Below are 21022 nucleotides of genomic sequence, written 5' to 3'. Positions count from 1 at the left end.
TTCACTGAATGATGGTGTTTGCATTTCTTCATCCCTAACATCATCATCTTCTTTGATATCTTCATCATTCTGCTTTACTTCATTTTTGCAGATTTACTCAACATCTCGGATGCATGTAGTGATGGCATCATCATCACAAGCTACAAATTCATAAAATGTAATGGGTAAATTGTTAGATACCTGCACCCAATCATGCATGTCCACTACTGCTTCGACACCATCTTTGTCGTGAGTGCTCATTTTGTTAAATCCAGCCTTATGAAAGCAATATGAGATGGTTTCTTTAGTTACCATTTTCCAAGCTCCTGTGAGCATATGCATTGCTTGCAGGATGTTCAATTTAAGCACTTCATTCCTATCAATAAAGGCAAGTGCCTTAAGGACAAGAGCTTTCCGATACTTGCTTTTCACGCTATGAATAATCCCTAGATCCATGGGCTGGAGTATGCTAGTGCAATTTGCAGGAAAGAAATGCACTTTCACATTCCACAGAAATCCTAAGTCTGTTGGATGATCAGGACACTTGTCCATAAAGAGAACATCCTTCCTGTTTCTAGCATCCATTCGTGCATCAAAAGCTTGCAAGAACTTTTTGAACAAGTCCGCAGTCATCCTAGCACTTTTGTTGCTATAATACTCAAATGGCAGTGTAGTACTGTTCTTAAAGCAACGTGGTTTATGGAACTTTCCAATCACTATGGGATTCAGCATGTCGCTGCCATCTGCGATGCTGCATAAGAGAATAGTAATTCTCTGCTTGCTCATTCTTCCTCCATGACATGATTTTCCTGTAACACTTAAGGTTTTAGAGAGCATGAGTTGGTAAAACAGGCCTGTTTCATCCACGTTGTACACATCCCGAGATTCGAAACCTTCCAAGAGGGCTGGCAGCACCTCTTCTTTCCAGTGTTCAACACTTTAATCACTAACTGCAGCACTCTCTCCACATACTACCCTGCAAGTTATCCCATAGTGTTTTTTGAACCTATCCAGCCAACCATTTGAAGCTTTGAATTCTGTTAGCCCAAGTTTCCCAGATATCATAGATGCTTTCATTTTTGTCAATGCCCCATCGATTGGTAAATTTTCAGCATGTGCTCCATTGAACCACTCCATTAGCTCCAATTCCATTTCTTCTAACGGCCACTTTTTAACATTTTTTCCCTGCTTTGCTTTTGAACTGCACTGTTTCTTGATTCAGAATCTTCTCCTTATTCTTCTATATTCCTGACAATGAAAACTGGTTGAGGTGCCAGGCATCGAGCCATTTCACTTACGGGCACATTTGCGTTTCTCTCCACTTCCCGAATCAAGTTCACTTCCTCCGCAACAAATAGAGTTTTTCTTCTTTCTGCCGTAGTCAACTTATTCTTCTATATTCCTGACAATGAAAACTGGTTAAGTCCCAGGCATCGAGCCATTTCACTTACGGGCACATTTGCGTTTCTCTCCACTTCCCGAATCAAGTTCACTTCCTCCGCAACAAATAGAGTTTTTCTTCTTTCTGCCATAGTCAACTTCACTACAAAAACGAATGTGGGTGAGCAAACTGATATACAGCTGGATTCTCCACGCAACACACAACAATACACAAACTGATGCAAACTTGTGTAAACTGACGCTATACTCTATTGTTACTATGAACGTACGGACTCAGACAGAGCTCGGCTGCTTGCAAGCATGCAAAGCGGTGTGAGTGTTAGCACGCTGTACATTGTTAGTCTTCGGCCGCGGTCAGCTAAGTTCGAGCTTGCTCGTGCATGTAGCGAGGAATTGATATGGAAGATGATTGATTGTATCCAATCTGGAGTTCATAGGTTCTTAAACCCCGTATTACACGATGCTTGCATTTGGAGGCAAACCCTACGGAAGTTCTGAAAAATCCCACTAGAAGCTGCCGCAAGTACTGTAGTTACCGTATTTACCCGATTGCAAACTGACCTCGAATGCAAGCCGCACCCCGGAAATGAGACTCGGAAATAAATAAATATATACATTTTACCTTGCTCGAACAGTCCACAGGTATACTGCTGGTTCATAGTGTCCAACGGGCACAATATTTCGGCGATCAAACATGTTGCCATCGTCAAGTGCGCTTACGAACTGAGCTCCTGAGGGTGGGCGGCCAAATTAAATCCCCTCCCCCCGCGGGCCGCTGTCTTCGCTGTCTGTGCCCGCGCGCCAGCGCAGCCCACTCTCAGGAGCTCAGTTCGTCAGCGCACCTGACGATGACGACATGTCTGATCACCGAAATAGTGTGCTCGTTGGACACTGTGGACCGGCAGTATACACGTGGACTGTTCGAGCAACAAATACGCCAGGAGAAACTGAAGAATCACAAATTTTACCTCGATTTCAAACCACACTTAAAAGGGAAAGATATGGCTCATCATTGCAAATCACTGACAACAGTGAAAATTCACGATATCTATCGAAATACAGTATTCCGGATCTACATGCACGTGAGCAGTGACGTTGCAGGTGAGCTCACTGCACTACATACCGGACACAGTTGTGATTTTTCATGTTTCATTATGAACACTAGCGACTCCTTGTTGCTACTTTCGTTCAAAGCATCATCCTCTGTGCCATCAAACACATTAGAAATACAGTATTTTTTAAATGCGTGACAAACAGTTTCACTTGGGAGACATTTCCAAGATTGACTAATGCACACGCACACTTGAGACAAGCTTGCACACATAACATGTGCTGTAGGTGTTAATTGCCTATCTTCATTCGTTAGGCACTGTGTATACATATTTTTTTGCTTGTCCATAAAAGGTTTGTTTAAACAAACATCTAATGGATGCAGAATGGACATCATCCATTCTGGAATTACAACTAAGTCCGTTTTACCCTCTCTAATTTTTTTTCACAGCTGGTATACAGTGACCTGCGTACGAATCTAACACAAGCATATGTGTCAAACCTAGCAAGGTACCAGGACGACATTGCCAGACAGGTCTGATCCACTCTAAAACCATGTCCTCCGTGAACCAGCCAATTTTGTTAGCATGTACAATAAAATCTTTAGGAAACACTTCGGACTTTGGTTAAGTCTTCCATGTGAAATGAATGGTGTCAGTTTATGGCCATTGGCTGTACAAGCCAGCATGAATTTCCGGTGCGCAGTTTGATGATGTAGCACTGAATGCGACAAGTTTTTCCCCGTATTTTTCAGGCCCAATTGTGGCTCCCTTTAAAATCTTGGATTTTCTGACATGCTTTTATTTGAATTATTTCTGCAGTTACAGGTTAGCACTGTTGCTGCTTCCTCACAAAATCATTCAGTATGACTTCCAGCTCATAGTGGCGCCCACATTTTGGTCCATAAAATGCTTTTCTGTTGCTGGAACAAGCTGAAAGTTGTTACTTTTCCTGTCTCCATGTCTTACTGAAGTTCAAAAGCAGACTGAAACAAACGTTTTTGCAAGCACTGCTCTCACTAGCTGGCGTTGTGAAAATGTAAAGCCATGCTTGTCAAGTTTCTTCAAAACGTCCATTTTGATGGTGTATACGTAAAGAGTTTTTTTAATTGCTATGAATATTTGAAAAATTGCTAAATTCGCCTATGATAAAAAATACCTTAACATTCATTACTCGAAAGTAACACAACGGCTTCTGTGGCGACTTCTAGTGGCAGAAAGTAGCAATAAAGGTTGCAAGCACTTATGGTGGCAACTAGCGGCATTTTTTGAAACTTATTAGGCTTTGCACCTGAAACTGCAGGCGGTTTTTTGGATTCCAAAAACCGGAAAAAAAGTGTGGCTTGCTTTCGGGCTACAAAAGCCACTATTGTATTGTTTTCAATATTTAATATTCCTAATGCTAAATGCGGGTTTTGTCGTAATGTGAGTTACGTTAAATCGAATATACAATTGCATTGCAGTTATGGAATAATTTTCGAGACCTGAAATTTCTTCCATTAAATGCGGGTTTACGCTAAAATGAGGTCATGCAAAATCGGGGTTATACTGTAATGGGCTACTGATTAGCGCACGTGGTGATGGCGCCTGATAGTGACCCAGATGGGTTCCATAGGATGTACATCAGGCGAATTTGGTCTCTGAGACATCAGCATGAGTACACTATAATGCTCTTCGAACCACTGTTGCATGGTTGTGGCTCTGAGAATCAGACAATTATACTGCTGAAAGATGACATTGCCATCGGGGAAGACATCAAGCGTGAAAGGATGCAAGTCGTTCGCAGCAGTCAGCGTGTCTTCGACTGCTACCACAGGTCCCATGCAAGTGCAAGAGAATGTCTCCCACAGCATAATGCTGCTCCCACCAGCCTGTGTCCATGGCACACTGCCTGTTTTGAGCCAGCATTCATCTCGGTGATGATGTTTGTGGAGACAACTATCAACTTAGTATAGCAAAAATGTGATTCACCTGAAGAGCCGACGTGTGTGTGAATGTACTGCACCCATATTATTAACGATATGAGGAAAGGACAGATCACGAGCTATGCCCTTGGTGAAGAGCCCATTCTAGAATTGGCCCAAAGTGGATTAGGAAATCCAGAGAAAACCTAAATCAGAATGGGTGGACAAGAGCATAAACCTCCATCCTCCTTAATGAAGTACCTTAACAAGTGCACTACTCCATTTGGTTATTCGCAATGTGCAATGCTCTTATGTTTGTACATACTTGAATCAAGTTAGGTTAATAACATGAACAATAACAATACACTGTTCCTTTAGTCTCTGACACTTATCACTGTACACAGTTTACAACTGTGTGATTGCAGTCTTTCTCGGCATATTCCACTGATGACTTCTTCATGGGTTATCAGCAGATTGGTGGCATTGTCTTATCGCAACGTTTCAATGAGTTTCATGCCCATCATCTTCTGGCGAAGTGTCGGGATGCTGTGTTCATCTCGCCAGAAGATGGTGGGTACGAAACTCATTGAAACGTTGTGACAAGACAACGCCACCACTCAGCTTATAACCCAAGAAGAATTCATCAGTATACATCTGTGCAAGTGGTTTTATGCCCACAATGATGTTTACATGGCTATTTTACATCTCTGTCTTTTCTTGTTTGCTTATCTGAAAAACTGAATCAGCATCCCCCTATGGTGACTCAAATATTGAGCACAGAAATATAATGAAGCATCAGTACATGTAAAAACATTACGCTGTGGATGCATTTCATAATATGACAGAAGCATTTTACTTGTCATCCTACTCTGCGTTTCCTAAGTAATACTCTGTGGTATGCATTAGCCAAGATGTAAGCCTTGACTGCCTTTTGAAGTGAATGTATTTTGGTTATCTCTTTCAACTCCTTGTGCGAGTTATTACATAACTTTATTGCCTGATAGAAAATGCTTTTACAAGTTTTTCACATGTTTTTCCTTGGTAAATGTATGTCCAACTAACTCTTGTTTCATGATACTGTATATAATTATTTGTGATATACTTGTTAATGTTCTTCCTGATATGTAAATAGACTGGCAGCTGAACTCTCTTGCCAAATCATTGGTATCTAGTTTTTTTTAAAATATTTCCTTACAGTGAGCCTGACTGCTACTTTTAATTATTATTATTATTATTATGATCATTTCCTGCATTTTGAAAATCATGCCTATGCGTTGTGCATTTGATTCTCAGAAAAGACTCCCATATCTAAGAACTGAGCATATATAGGAATAATATGTTGCCGCAAGCTACTGGCTGTTGCACACGATGATACGACAAAAGTACATAACATGCTGATAAGATTCTGTTTCCCAGTGTTTTTGTGTGTTCATTATATGTCAGTTGAAAATCAATGTTAATTTCTAAAACTTTTGTGTTTGGCACACAGTTTCTGTATTTATTTTATGTGTACAGTGAAGCATTATTCTTCCTCTTTAAGCCGAATTTCATGCTATGGTATTTGTTTTCTTTATATTCAATGGTAACTTCTTGCATGCTGCTGAATTGCACTCATATTTCAGGGCTTCATTTACCTTCTCAGCTAAGAGCTCTGGTGTTTTATCAGCGAATATAATGTTGCAGTCGTCAGTGGAGAGAATTTTTTCTCCACATCTTGTAGTGTGTGGAATATCATTTATATATTATGTTAACAGCAGAATTGTTCCTAATATATTTCCTCAAGCCTCTGTTAATGTCTCTGGTCTAAATAATTTAAGTGGTAAAGGTGAGAAAAAACACACACACACACACACACACACACACACACACACACACACACACACACACACACACACACACAATAAACACCTGTTCAGCTATGTTGTTGCAGCTGAATACATTGAGCCTCCAGAGCAGCTTAACTCTCAGATGGGGCATTGTCTTGGGTGGTGGAGTGGGTGACAGGAGAAAGGATGTGGGGAGCAGGTTGAAGGGTTTGAGAAGAGTGACCGATGGCTGGGAAGAGGGGCAGCAGGTGCATGTGATAGGACTGTGACTGTGGCACATGTGAGTTCATTCTAGTGGCAGACAGATGGAGTTGTGTGCAGTGTCCAGTGATACGGATGAAATGATTGAAGAGGCTGACAGAAGAGATGAAGAAAAGAGACCGTGGAGATGATGGTATGGTTGCTGGTCATCTGGCAGATGAATTGGGTTTGGAGAAGGGGCTCTTGGAGACAGGTGAGAGGAGCAACTCCAGTCTATGTTGCAGGGAACACCCCTCTGTGCCGAGCGAGGTGGCGCAGTGGTTAGCACACTGGACTCGCATTCGGGAGGACGACGGTTCAATCCCGTCTCCGGCCATCCTGATTTAGGTTTTCCGTGATTTCCCTAAATCGTTTCAGGCAAATGCCGGGATGGTTCCTTTGAAAGGGCACGGCCGATTTCCTTCCCCATCCTTCCCTAACCCGAGCTTGCGCTCCGTCTCTAATGACCTCGTTGTCGATGGGACGTTAAACACCACTAACCTAACACCCCTCTGCCTCTTATGGGATTGGGTGAGCCTGTGAATGGACTTGAGTAGGATGTTCTGGCTAAATGTAATAGACAGATTTTGCACCTGGGTCCTCCACATGGGAATGATTCATTCGAGAAAGGGTTGGGAGTAGTTACAGCATAAGGGTGGATATTATGTAGATTTAGTGGCCAGCAGAATGCCACTTTGGGAGGAGTGGGAAGGATTGTGGATAGAATGTTACTCATCTCTGGAGACAATGATAAGTAGTCGAAGTCCTGATAAAGGAGATGGTTAATTTGTTCCAGTCCAGGATGATACTGGGTGATGAGTGGTAGGCTCCTTTGCAGTTGGTTCCTGGGGGTGAATAGACAACAGACAATTAAGGATATATGTAGATATTTATGGCACCAGAAATCTGTTTGCACATTAGGTATGCAGGGATAATGCTTGTCTGCAGAGGGCTTAGTGAGACTTTCAGCTTGCTGGGAAATGGTTTGCTCATTACTGCAGATTTGTCATCCGTAGGTGGCCAGACTGTATGAGAGTAACTTTGTGTGCGAATGGGTGGCAGCTATCAAAATTCAGGTACATGTGATGGATAATGCGGCCATCAGAGAGATGGAGGACAAAGTTTGGAAAGGTGACATGCTGGAGTAAGGAAGGCATTGAGGATGCGGCAGTATGTGGATAAGAACATCTTGTCCCTGGGTCCAGGTTATGAAGATATCATGAACCTGGACCAGACAAGGGTTTTGATGTTTTGAATGGCTATAAAAGTGTCCTCTTAGTGGCCTATAAACAAGTAGGCATAGGAGGGTACAGTGCTGGTGCACAGGGCCGTGAAAAGGATTTGTTTGTATTTCTTTTCCTCAAAGGAGAAGTAATTATGTATGAGAATGTAGTTAGTTCAGAATATAGTAACTGAAGTGGTGGGTTTGGGATCAGAAGGGCAGTGGGAGGGGTAGTGTTTGATGAGACCATGCACATGGGATATGTTGATGTCCTGGGAGGTGGTGTCAACAATGGTGAGTAGGGAATGAGGTGTTAACGGTGTGCGTTGGGTTAAGAGTAGATAAAGGATGCTTTATATTAGTCAGTCTTTATCACACATCTACAATCAACCCCTTGGCACATGGACGATATGCTTGTAGAAGATCTAGGTGCAAGACCTGTCCAATTCACGCACCAGTACAACATACTCCAGTCCCATCACAGGCTTATCCTATCCCATCAGAGAAAGGGCTACTTGTGAAATGAATCATGTCATATACCAGCTGAGTTGTAATTTATGCATAGCATTTTAGTGGGGATGACCACCAATCAGCTATACACTCAAATGAATGGCCATTGCCACAGTGTGGACAAGAACATAGAAGCCCACCCCATATCAGAACATGCTGCTGAGCCTAATATACTTAACTTCAATGCCATATGGATGCTTCCCAATAACACCAGCTTCTCTGAATTATATAGGTGGGAGTTGTCCTTGCAACACATCCTTAGCTCGTGAAATCCTCTTGGCCTTAGTTCCAGCCAACCCCTGCCCTACCCCTAACTCCATCCCAGCCTCATGACTCTAATTTAACTCGTCCTGTCCCCATACCCTCTTCTCTCAAATCCTCCTCTTCCTCTTTCTCTGGTCTATTTGCCTCACCCAATCCACACCATTGTGTGTTTCACAAATCTTCCCATCTGTAGCCCTAACAAGCTCACTGGTGGCTGAAGAGTGGCTTGTGTTTACCTCTTGCACCTCTTTTCTAGGTACGACAGGAACCATTCTTTAGCTATGCCACTTATAGGCTCTACTTGTTGGTGGAATTATGACGAATGAATAAATATCTTTGTATCTGAATGCAAAACCCCACTCTGACATTAAAAATGGAGGCAAAATACACATATAATTATTTTGCTGTATCACACCTACATCTACATGTATACTGTGCAAGCCACCTTGCTGTGTATGGCAGAGAGTGTGTTATGTGCTACTGTTACTTTCCCCCTTTCCTGTTCTGGTCACAAAGAGTTTGCAGGAAGAACAATTGCCAGGAAGCCTCCATATGGGATCAAATCTCTGTAATTTTATCTTTATGGTCTTTTCAGAAGGTGTGTGTAGAAGGAAGCATTATATTTACTGACTTTTCTAGGAACATACACTCTCTGAACTGTTAACAGTAAAGCACACTGTGATCCAGGACACATTTCTTGCAGCACCAATCAGTGAATTTGGTTGATCATCTTGTGACTCTTTTATGCTTACTAAATGAACCTATAACAAAACATGGTGCTCATCTTTTGATCTTCTCTATTTCCTCCATCATTCCTATTTGGTACAGCTCCCATACTGACAAGCAATAATCAAGTATTGCTCAAATGAGTGTTTTTTTTTTAAGCTACTTGCTTTGTTGATGAACTACATTTTTTGAGGTTTCTTCCAGTGAATCTCAGTCTGGCATCTGCCATACTCGCAATTAATTTTATGTGGTTGCTACACTTCAAGTCACCCCTTATGCGTAGTCCTAGATATATTGTGGAAGTAACTGCTTCCAGTTATTTTTCTGCAAGTGGGTAATCATGCAATAAAGGGTCCTTCTGTCTAAGTATTCACAATACATTAGATTTGTTTATGTTGTTTGTCAATTGTCACTCCCTGCACCATGTGTGAGTCCGTTGCAAGTCTTTCTGCATTTCTCTAAAATTTTCTAACATTGCAGCTTCTCTGTATATGACAGCACCATCCGCGAAAAGACTCATCGAACTTCTGATGTTATCTGCTAGCTCATTTATATATATTGTGAAAATTAATAATCCTATAACACTCCCATGCGGCACACCCGAAGTTATTTTTATGCATGAATACTTCTCTCCATACAGAATGGCATGCTATGTTCTGATTGCTAGAAACTCTTCAACCCAATCACACAGTTGATCTGATATTCTGAACACTCATATTTTGTTCATTAGGCAGCAGTATGGAACAGTACTAAATGTCTTCTGAAAGTTAAGGAATGCAGCATCTACCAGCTTTCTGGGCCTTGTGGACAAACAGAGCGGGCTGGGTTTCACATGACTTGTTTTTAGAACCCATGTTGTTTCCCACAGGGGAGATTTTTGGCCTCCAGAAACATCATAATATATGAGCGTAAAACATGTTTCAAAATTCTGCAACTGACCGACATCAGAGATATAAGCCTATAGCTTTGTTGGTCTGTTTGATGATCCTTCTTGAAAACGGGAATGACCTTTGCTTTTTTCCAATCCCAGGAACACTTAGCTCCTCTAGAGACCTACAGTACACTGCTGGTAGAAGAGGGGCAAGTTCTTTCACATACTCTATGCAGAATCATACTGTATCTTGTCAGATTCAATGGCCCTCTGTTGAGTGATTTCAGTTGCTTTTCTATCTCATGGTCACTTATTTCCATATTGGCCATTTTGTTTGTTATGATTTAAAGGAGTCACTACAGTGTGATCTTCCTCTGTGAAACAGTTTTGGAAAATGCATTTAGTATTTTTGGCCTTTTATGTGTCATTCTCCATTTCAGTGCCATCACAGTTCACAGAGTGTCTGGCAAGACAGCTTCGCTCTGTTTGTGGATTTAACATAAAACCAAAATTTCTTAGGATTTTCTGTCAAGTTTGTAGAAAGAACAAAACTTTTAAATACATTGAACACTACACACATGGCTAATTTTGGCTTTGTTTGATTTTTGTTTGTCTGTGAGGCTTTGGCTAATTTAAATTTGCAATGAAACACTCTTTGCTTTCGTAGCAGTTTTCTAACACAGCTGTTGAACCACAGCTGGTCTTTTCCATCACTCACACCTTTTCCCCACACATACCTGTCTAAAGTGTATTGTACATTGCTCTTGCACTTTTTTCATTGATACTCAACATTGTTAGTAGTGAAAATGTTATTTTCATGCTGACTGCTCACGTAATCTGAAATTTGTTTCTTGTCACTTTTGCTAAGCAGAAAGATCTTCCTGCATTTCTTTGTATTCTTATTCACAGCCATATTCAGTGATGCTGTAACAACCTTATGATCAATGATTCTCTGTTCTATGCAGAGTTGAATAGTTTATGTTTGCTTGTCTCCAGCGGGTCTCAGATGTTATCTTCATGAGTTGGGTCTTTGATTAATTACTGAAGATAAAATACTTAGAACAATTTTACATGCTTCCCTATTCCTACTACCCATTTTAATCAGTTGAGTCTCCCAGTCTATAGCTGGTAAGTTAAAATCTCTGCCTAAAACTATAACAGGACCAGTAAATTTATGCAAAATATTCTCCAAGTTCCCCCTCAACTGTTTCACCGCTACTGCTGCTGATACAGGGGTTATATAAAAGCATTCAGTGAACATGTTTGGTCCACCTTTAACCCTTGTCTTCACCCATATTATTTTAATTTCAGAATCTGTACTAATCTTACTAGATATTATTGTATTTCTTATGGCTGTAGAAACACGTCCACCAACAACGTTCAACCTTTCTTTGCAAGGTACATTCCAGTCAGAATTTAGATTTTCGTTGCTGTTCATTTATGATTTGAGCCAGCTTTCTGTCCCTAGTACTATGTGGGCATTGTTGCCATTTATAAGCAATGCCCCTTGTATAATTGTGTAATTTACAGTTCATCTTAAATTTATTTGTACATTAGAAAAATGTCAGCAATTTTTGAAACCAATGACAAGAGTTCATAACAATATGACCAGTGTCACATCTTTCGTAGTTTTGAATGCTATTGTGGTAAAATTATAACATTTTCTATCTTATGCATCTAATTTAAAGAAGACCCACCAAGTGTGAAAGAGAATCATTAGGAGCTTGTGTGAGACTGATTCAGTAATGTTCAGGAAAGTAAGAAAAAGAGTATAAGCTAATCTATCTGTATCTTCATACTCTATTGAGTACTAAGAACTAAAAGGAACTACAGGTTATCAGATATTTATGAGGGGTTAATACAGCAAAATACATAAAACCATGTAGGTACAGGTATTTTCGCAAAAGAAACTGGAATTTCACCTCAAGTAGTCTGCTATCTGACTACTAACGAGTGCAGACTGAAAACTAATAGCAGATCTAGACTTAACATCTAAAATTCATTTACTACAGGTTGACAGTAATTGTCATATGTACTATAATTCTTGGACAAGCCAACTCCACAAGCTGTCCCTTTTAATGAAATTACCATGATAGTGGGTCAGTTACTACTCAGCATTCACATGCGATCATTCAGTGTCTTCTTGTAAATGCGATGATCTTGTATAAGATAGAAGCTGGGTTCAGATCCATGTCTGGTCATACAAATCTAGGCTTTTGCATGGTTTCATTAAATTATTTGCGTTAATGCTTGGATAGTAACACAAATCCAAAGACTATATTTTCCCTTTGTCCAAAGATGGTGAGACATTGTCCTTAGTAGCAGTGCCAGACTCCAGTGCGTGCAATACTTGAATAATACATTAAAAAAAAACTGTTGTGACTCGTTCTTCTGTGACAGCAGTTGTTTATTATGCTTGGTATAAGTACACTTCAACATGATATGTGATGTAACATATGTTGTTGTTGTGGTCTTCAGTCCTGAGACTGGTTTGATGCAGCTCTCCATTCTACCCTATCCTGTGCAAGTTTCTTCATCTCCCAGTACCTACTGCAACCTACATCCTTCTGAATCTGCGTAGTGTATTCATCTCTTGGTCTCTCTCTACGATTTTTACCCTCCACACTGCCCTCCAATGCTAAATTTGTGATCCCTTGATGCCTCAGAACATGTCCTACCAACCGGTCCCTTCTTCTCGTCAAGTTGTGCCACAAACTCCTCTTCTCCCCAATTCTATTCAATACCTCCTCATTAGTTATGTGATCTATCCATCTAATCTTCAGCATTCTTCTGTAGCACCACATTTCGAAAGCTTCTATTCTCTTCCTGTCCAAACTATTTATCGTCCATGTTTCACTTCCTGACACTTAAATCTATACTCAGTGTTAACGAATTTCTCTTCTTCAGAAACACTTTCCTTGCCATTGCCAGTCTACATTTTATATCTTCTCTACTTCGACCATTATCAGTTATTTTGTTCCCCAAATAGCAAAACTCCTTTACTACTTTAAGTGCCTCATTTCCTAATCTAATTCCCTCAGCATCACCCGACTTAATTCGACTACATTCCATTATCCTCGTTTTGCTTTTGTTGATGTTCATCTTATATCCTCCTTTCAAGACACTGTCCACTCCTTTCAACTGCTCTTCCATGTCCTTTGCTGTCTCTGACAGAATTACTGTCATTGGCGAACCTCAAAGTTTTTATTTCTTCTCCATGGATTTTAATACCTACTCCGAATTTTTCTTTTGTTTCCTTTACTGCTTGTTCAATATACAGATTGAATAACATTGGGGAGAGGCTACAACCCTGTCTCACTCCCTTCCCAACCACTGCTTCCCTTTCATGCCCCTCGACTCTTATAACTGCCATCTGGTTTCTGTACAAATTGTAAATAGCCTTTCGCTCCCTGTATTTTACCCCTGCCACCTTTAGAATTTGAAAGAGAGTATTCCAGTCAACATTGTCAAAAGCTTTCTCTAAGTCTACAAATGCTAGAAACGTAGGTTTGCCTTTTCTCAATCTTTCTTCTAAGGGAAGTCATAAGGTCAGTATTGCCTCACGTGTTCCAATATTTCTACGGAATCCAAACTGATCTTCCCCGAGGTCAGCTTCTACCAGTTTTTCCATGTGTCTGTAAAGAATTCGCATTAGTATTTTGCAGCTGTGACTTATTAAACTGATAGTTCGGTAATTTTCACATCTGTCAACACACACATATAACTTTGGTAAAGTGATGTGTTGCCCATCGTCTTATGATCGCATCAGTGAAAGGTTTTCTTATTAGTTAATTTGTTTAGAATTGTAAACTGTTTGGAAGTTGTGTCATTTGTGCACGTACATGGCCCCTGATGAACGCCACATCTCTTCCCAAGGTGGGACGACAATGGCGGTTATGCTACATGTTTGCAGCACCTGTTGGGCAGTTATTCAGTGAAACAATGTCCCAACTCAGAGAAGTGAAACACCACCATGACAATGATGTGTCACGGAAGGGAGATGAAGCTTAGCTAGTACATAGTTCACAGCCGTAATTTGTGCATGTCATACAGATTTATTGCAATGGCAGATTGTTGTATACCCACAAGTTGTATATGCTGTCAGAATGAGTTTTCACTCTGCAGTGGAGTGTGTGCTGATATGAAACTTCCTGGCAGATTAAAAAGTTTGGAAGGTAGGAGACGAGATACTGGCAGAAGTAAAGCTGTGAGGACGGAGCGTGAGTTGTGCTTGGGTAGCTCAGTTGGTAGAGCACTTGCCCGCGAAAGGCAAAGGCCCCGAGTTTGAGTCTCGGTTCGGCACACAGTTTTAATCTGCCAGGAAGTTGTATATGCTGTTTTAGTACATAGAATAAGGGAAAGTGACCCACTCACATATAGTGGATCAATGCTCAGAGCACAGAAACACATAACAGATAACAGCATTCACACTAGCTTTTGAGTACCAGCTCTATTTTTAGCAAAAACACAAACACTCAGACACAAATGCAACCACACAGATACCAAAATGCACATTTTGTGGCCTTTACCTCATTCCAATTAATTTTTCTCTTCAACTGTCAGAGGCTGGAGCTAATAGATACAGGATGTGACAACTGTTAATTCTACATTTGAATTACTATGGGAAGGCACACAGTATGTGATTAAAATAAATAATTTGATTAATCATTGTTTCAAATAGGCAGACTGTGTTTCTGTTTTTTAAGTTCTTCCATTGTATTGCTTGAAAATGATCAAAACAGTATGTTGTGTCAATTACTTCCAGTCAGTTGGCTGGCCGACAGGGATTCAGAGGCAGTAACGATGGAAAAATTATCAAGAACCACATTGAGAAAGTAGTTGGTCAATACGTTATATGAAGAACTATTGTGGTATTCATATGGAGTAAAGCAGAAGATAACTGAAGACTTAAAGTAATTTGAAAATCTTAGCACTCTGTTTTTTATTCAGGAATTAATAGATTTCCACATGTATATGCTGTAATTTTCTTTTGCTGTCTGACATTAACTTGTATTATTGACTATAATACTTTCTCATTTTGTCTATTTGTCTGCAGATATTTTTCCATCTTGTCTTCAGCTCTTACCCTGTGAAACACTATTTTCAAAGTTCTGTTGATGTTTCCATTTAAGTTTGGTCTTTTCTATGTGCATAACATGTTTTTGTATTGTGCCTGTTACCATAACTTATGAGAATCTATCTATAATATGTTAACCTCACAAAAAATGGGCCCCTCTTATTCTGGAGGCTGAGTGACCTGCGCTTTCTGTTTACCCCTCTGCAACCTACCCCTCTTGCTTCCACGAGGAAGGGGGTAATACTTTCAGAAGCTAGGATAGTGTTGCGTATTTTTATAGTTTTATCAGCAGTACCATAAAATGTGGCTACTTGAGCCACTTTTCAACTGTTAAACAAAAAGTATTTACTTTAGAGAGCAACTGATTGAGTCAAAATTTGGATCTATTACTCTGTATTTACATGTAATAAAAATGTTCTGAAACATGTTCATCAGAAACTGTAAACTGAAAACATGACAGCTATAGTTACCTTGTGATGTGGGGTAACAAAGGCCATTAGTCAGAAATCAATCTTCAATCCAAGTTAGTTGGAATTATGGTGACAAAGTCCATGCACTATGCTAAATTAGACATACCAATTGCTTGAAATACACATTACGGTAAAAAATTTAAAACAATTACAGTTTTATACTTTTCATATCAAGTTTATTATAAAGAAATCACAAGACTTTCATTGCAATGTTGGCTTTTCAAAGTTCATTCTTTAAGTGCAGAAGGGAATGTATAACACCCCGTATGAACTTTTTATAGACTGCACAACATTTACAATATTTGAGACGTGGACATCCATCTCAGTATCCACAATTGGGAACGCACAATTGTTTTCCAATGATTTGGTGCTTTTCCACAAAAAAATTCATGCCTATACTGTCTTCCTAAGGTTTATTTATGTTATTGCAATAGCCTATTACATTTCTGATACTTCTGTCTTTTCATCAAAGGTCAGTGTGAACCATAACACAGTCACAAGACTTAAGATCATTTGTTTGCACTTTTGTTTCCTTTGGCACAACAGGAATTTCTTCTCACTTAGTTTGTATATTAAAGTCAGCAATAGGAGAATCACTCAGAATTAGAATTGAATCAGAATCTTGCTGTGAGAACTCCCCATTGTCGTCACTTGATTCGGAAGTACTGGCAGTTTTCATTCTCATTCTTGAAGTGACTGTTTTAGGCACAATGTTCCAGCCTTGTCCTTTCAAAGTGTCTAGACCTTCAGTGGCTGTTTCAGCTAGAATACCTCATAGCTTCCTTTTGCTCTGTATTCTTACAGACTGGATATCTTTCTTTTAAAAATGTTTTTATTAGGTTGCTTTCTTGTCTGTTCAGAACAAATTTTGCGACTGATTTCAAAACTAATTTCATGATGAGCTATAAACTTGAAACTTTCAACATATGTCAGAACTGGATGACAATGCAATATTAACTTGCTTTTGTGTCTGATATGTAGCAGAGCGTACTTTGTTTTTCTGTCTGTCTGTCTGTTTGTTTGTTTGGTACAAAATTTGGAACTGAGTTTAAAATCACTTCTTGATGAGCTAGAGACTTGAAACTCAGAAGTGGTTGACAATGCAATGTTAACTCACTTTGTTGACTGTGTGGCAGAGGGTACACTATTTTTCTGTCTGTCTGGTACAGATTTTGCAATTGATTTCACACTAACTTCCTCATGAGCTACGGAACTGGATGGCAATGGTATATTAACTTGCTTTATTGCCTGATGTGTTGTGCAGGGTACTTCTTGTACCACTGCTGTTTCCCCCTTTTCCTGTTCCATTCATGAATGTTCCACAGTAAGAAATATTGCTGGTAAGCCTCCGTGTAAGATTAAATCTCTCTGACTTTTACTTTCAAGGTCTTTTTGTGAAATATATAAGGGACGTTCAAAAAGAAAGGAGCCGGAGTCAAAATTACATAAACCAGTACCTGTATTGACCCTGGTTGTTAAGACACTTGTCCCACTGTGACACAAGGTGGCTGTCTCATAAAATTCCTGGGGCTGCGATGTTAACCAGTTCTGCATGTACAGCTGGACGTTGTTGTCTGAGGTGAATTGTTTGCCCCTATGCTGGCATTCTTCTTTGACCAAGGTGGCCCCCTTCTGATTTACTTCCTGCAGCACGGGACAACAGTGAATGCCCAGCATTACTCACAAACCTTGACCACCCTTTTCCTAGCGATCAAATCAAAACGACTAGGCAATCTCACCTGTGGGGTCATTCTGCTCCACGACAATGCAAAGCCTCATATGGCCAACATTGTCACGGCACTCCTGCAGAAATTCAAATGGGAGGTTCTTGGCCACCCTCCATACAGTCTGGACCTCACCTGTGATTACGCCATTTTTGATCCCATTAAAAAGGCTCTGAGGGGCAAACAATTCACCTCAGACGACGTCCAGCTTTACGTGCGGAACTGGTTAACATCGCAGCCTGGGAAGTTTACGAGACAGCCATTCACTGCCTTGTGTCACAGTGGGACAAGTGCCTCAGCAGCCAGGGTCAATACTTCTAACATACTGGTACTGGTTTTTGTAATTATGCCTCTGGCTCGTTTCTTTTTGAATCCCCCTTATACATAGGAGGAAGCAATAAATTGGTTGACTCAGATGAAGAGAAACTGAAATAAACCTGAAATTTACCACGTCTTTGTTCTAATCTCATTAAAATTTTTGAAATTGATTGAAAAATATCACATACACAAAACTACAAAGTAGGAAATAATTATTTAAATAAAAACTTTTTACTATAACATTTTTCAAGCAGACTAAAATGTAATAACATAATTTTTTCTAGCCCCCATACAGATTCCTAACTCCATATATGTAGTCTTGAAAATTTCTGCTTGTGAATATTTAATAGCTACAGCAATACTTGTAAAATTTAAAATGGGAAATGTAAAGTGCATGCAGTAGATAACAGTAAATAGTATAGAGAATAGCTGTCATTGAGAAAAAATTTAGTACCTTAGGTGAACTATGAACATTTCATCTAATCAATATCTGTCATATTTGTCCCATGTTTTTCATTTTAAATTTTACAAGTATTGTCATAGCTATTAAAAATTCACAAACACAAATTTTAAGGACTATCTGTATGTGTTAGGAATCTGCATGAGGCTAGGAAAAATTATTTTATACTTTTGAGTCAGTTTTCAAAACGTGTTCTAGTAAAAAGCTTTTTATTTAAATTGTTATCTGTCCTCATGAAGAAAATCATTAAATGAGGGACTAGAATAATTGATCATCACTGGATAGATATGCACCGAGTAGAATGGTTCATAATGGGAGGGACCCTCCATGGTATTCAGTCACTATAAATAAACTTCTAAAGAAGCAGAGATTACTGCATTGTAGGTGTAAAACAAATCATATGGCTATTAGATAGAGAAATGCTGAAGATAACACGTTTGGCTGTCAAGAGAACAATGTCTGAAGCCTTCAGTGATACCATAGCAGACTACTGTCAAATGATTTTTCACAAAAACCAAATAAATTCTGGTCATATGTGAAGGCTGTTAATGGTGCCAAAGTTAGTGTCCAGTACCTAGTGAATGAGACAGGAACTGAAATTGAGGGTAGAGAAGCAAAAGGTGAAATGCTTAACTCCATTTTCAAATGTTCCTTTACAAAGGAAAACCCAGGAGAAGTGCCAAATTTTAATCCTCGTACAGCTGAAAAGATGAGTGAAATAAGTATTAGCGTCAAAGATATTGAGAAACAGCCAAAATTGTTAAAATTGAACAAAGCTCCAGGGCCCGATGGAGTTCCTATCAGATTCTATACTGAATTTGCGAAGGAGTTAGCACTTCTACTAACTATAATCTGTTGTAGATAACTGTGCCCCGTTCTTGGAAAAAAGCCCCAGTCACACCCTTCTACAAGGAGGGTAATAGAAGTGACCCACAAAACTACTGTTCGATATCCATGACATTGATTTGTTTTAGAATCTTAGAACATATTCTTAGCTCAAACATAATGAGTTACCTTAAATACAATGAACTCATTCATGCCAACCAGCACATATCCTAAAAACATCAATCATGTGAAACCCAACTCGCACTTTTCTCACATGACGTATTGAAAGTTTTCGATCAAGGCAGTCAGGTAGATGCAGTATTTCTTGATTTCCAAAAAGCATTTGACTCAGTACCACACCTATGCTTATTGTCAAAAGTACGATCATATGGGGTACCAAACAAAATTTGTGACTGGACTGAGAACTTTTTGATAGGGAGGACACAGCATGTTAACTCAGATGGGGAGTCATCATCAGACGTGGAAGTAACTTTGGGTGTGCCCGAGGGAAGTGTGTTGGGACCCTTGCTGTTCATGTTGTATGTTAATGACATTGCAGGCAATATTAATAGCAACCTCAGTCTTTGGCAGATGATGCAGTTATCTGTAATGAATTACTGTCTGAAAGGAGCTGCATAAATATTCAGTCAGGTTTTGATAAGACTTCAAAGTGGTGCAAAGATTGGCAGTTTGTTTTAAATGTTCAAAAATGTAAAAGTGTGCATTTCACAAAATGAAAACATGGAGTATCCTATGACTGTAACATCCGTGAGTCATTGCTGGAATCGGCCAACTCATACAAATACCTGGTACTGTGTAGGGATATGAAATGGAATGATCACATAGGCTCAGTTGTGAGTTAAGCAGGTGGTAGATTTTGGTTTATTGGTGGAATACTGGGAAAATGCAATCAGTCTACAAAGGAGATTGCTTACAAATTACTCATGTGTTCAGTTCTAGAATATTGCTCAAGTGTGTGGGACCTGTACCAAATATGAGTAACAGGAGATACTGAATGTATACAGAGAAGGGCAGTACAAATGGTGACCGGTTTGTGTGATCCATGGAAGAGTGTCACAGAGATACTGAAGAAATTGAATGGGCAGATTCTCGAAGATAAATGTAAACTATCTTGAGATAGTCTACAAACGAAGTTTCAAGAACTGGCTTTAAATTAGGACTCTAGGAATATACTGCAACCCCCTATGTGTCGCTGACGTAGGGATCGTGAGGATAAATTTAGAATAATTACAGTATGTGCAGAGCCATTCAAACATTCATTCTTCCCGTGCATCATATGTGAATGGAACAGGGAAAAACCCTAATAACTGGTACAATGGGACATACTGTCTGCCATGCACTTCATTGTAGTTTGCAGAGTACAGATGTACTGTAGATGTAGATGTAGAAACTGTAAATTATGATGTTACTGCTCTTTCTTCGCTTTCTGTGCAAGTAGAAAAGAATGTGTTCGTACATTCTATTATTCCATAACTACAGCAAATTAGTTTCATGTTCTTTTGAAAATAAAATTGAATCTGTAGTCCTCATAAAACTTTTGTTCAGATTACTACCAGTTTGAGATCATTAAGTTTATTTGTCAGAGACTGCGTTTTTCTCAAGGAAAAAAGTGTATATATACATTTTGATAGTAAGCAATGAAAACCTCGTAACTCCATTTTGTTTAATTTTGCAATTGAAGCAAAAATGGTTTCTTAAAAAGTAATATAAAGTGATACAGGAAGTTGCTACATGAGTAACTGTATAACAGAAGTGTAATTATTGATAGATTAGAGAAATCCGTGCAGTTTCAAATCTTTTATCCATGCACTTTCAAAGATTTCTTTGATCATAGCATTACTGGTTACTGGAATTACAAGTTTTAGTTTTCACAGATAGGTGGAGTTATGAGCTATTAATTGCCTACCACCAACATATTAATAATTTACACCATTCAACACTTCTTTTCAGCTTGGTATGATGAAATTTGCTTGATTGAAAATCCATATTTCCAAGCATCAGACATGTACTGTTGGCCATGTGAAGAAGTTAGAAGTGTTCTGGATCTTACAGAAACAGCTGAGCCAGTGAAACAACTTCCACATGCAGGATTCCCATTTATTGTTAAGGTATTAAACACATTATGTTAGGTATAT

General features: G+C 39.4%; 1 protein-coding gene across 2 annotated transcripts in view; it reads left to right on the top strand.

Annotated features, from left to right (window-relative positions):
- LOC126252780 (uncharacterized) overlaps positions 1-21022 on the top strand; it is a 63176-nt gene that overhangs the window by 11868 nt on the left and 30286 nt on the right. Inside the window, exons 2-3 of one of the 2 annotated variants that reach the window (XM_049953709.1) lie at positions 14758-14905; positions 20838-20995. In XM_049953709.1, the coding sequence (XP_049809666.1) occupies positions 20891-20995 (105 nt within the window). In that variant the 5' untranslated portion in view covers positions 14758-14905; positions 20838-20890. The remainder of the gene's footprint in view (positions 1-14757; positions 14906-20837; positions 20996-21022) is intronic. The other variant, XM_049953708.1, reaches the window with a different exon arrangement.

The sequence above is a fragment of the Schistocerca nitens genome, chromosome 4 (assembly GCF_023898315.1).
Source record: "Schistocerca nitens isolate TAMUIC-IGC-003100 chromosome 4, iqSchNite1.1, whole genome shotgun sequence".
NCBI lineage: Eukaryota > Metazoa > Arthropoda > Insecta > Orthoptera > Acrididae > Schistocerca > Schistocerca nitens.
This window is presented reverse-complemented; position numbering and strand designations above follow the sequence as displayed.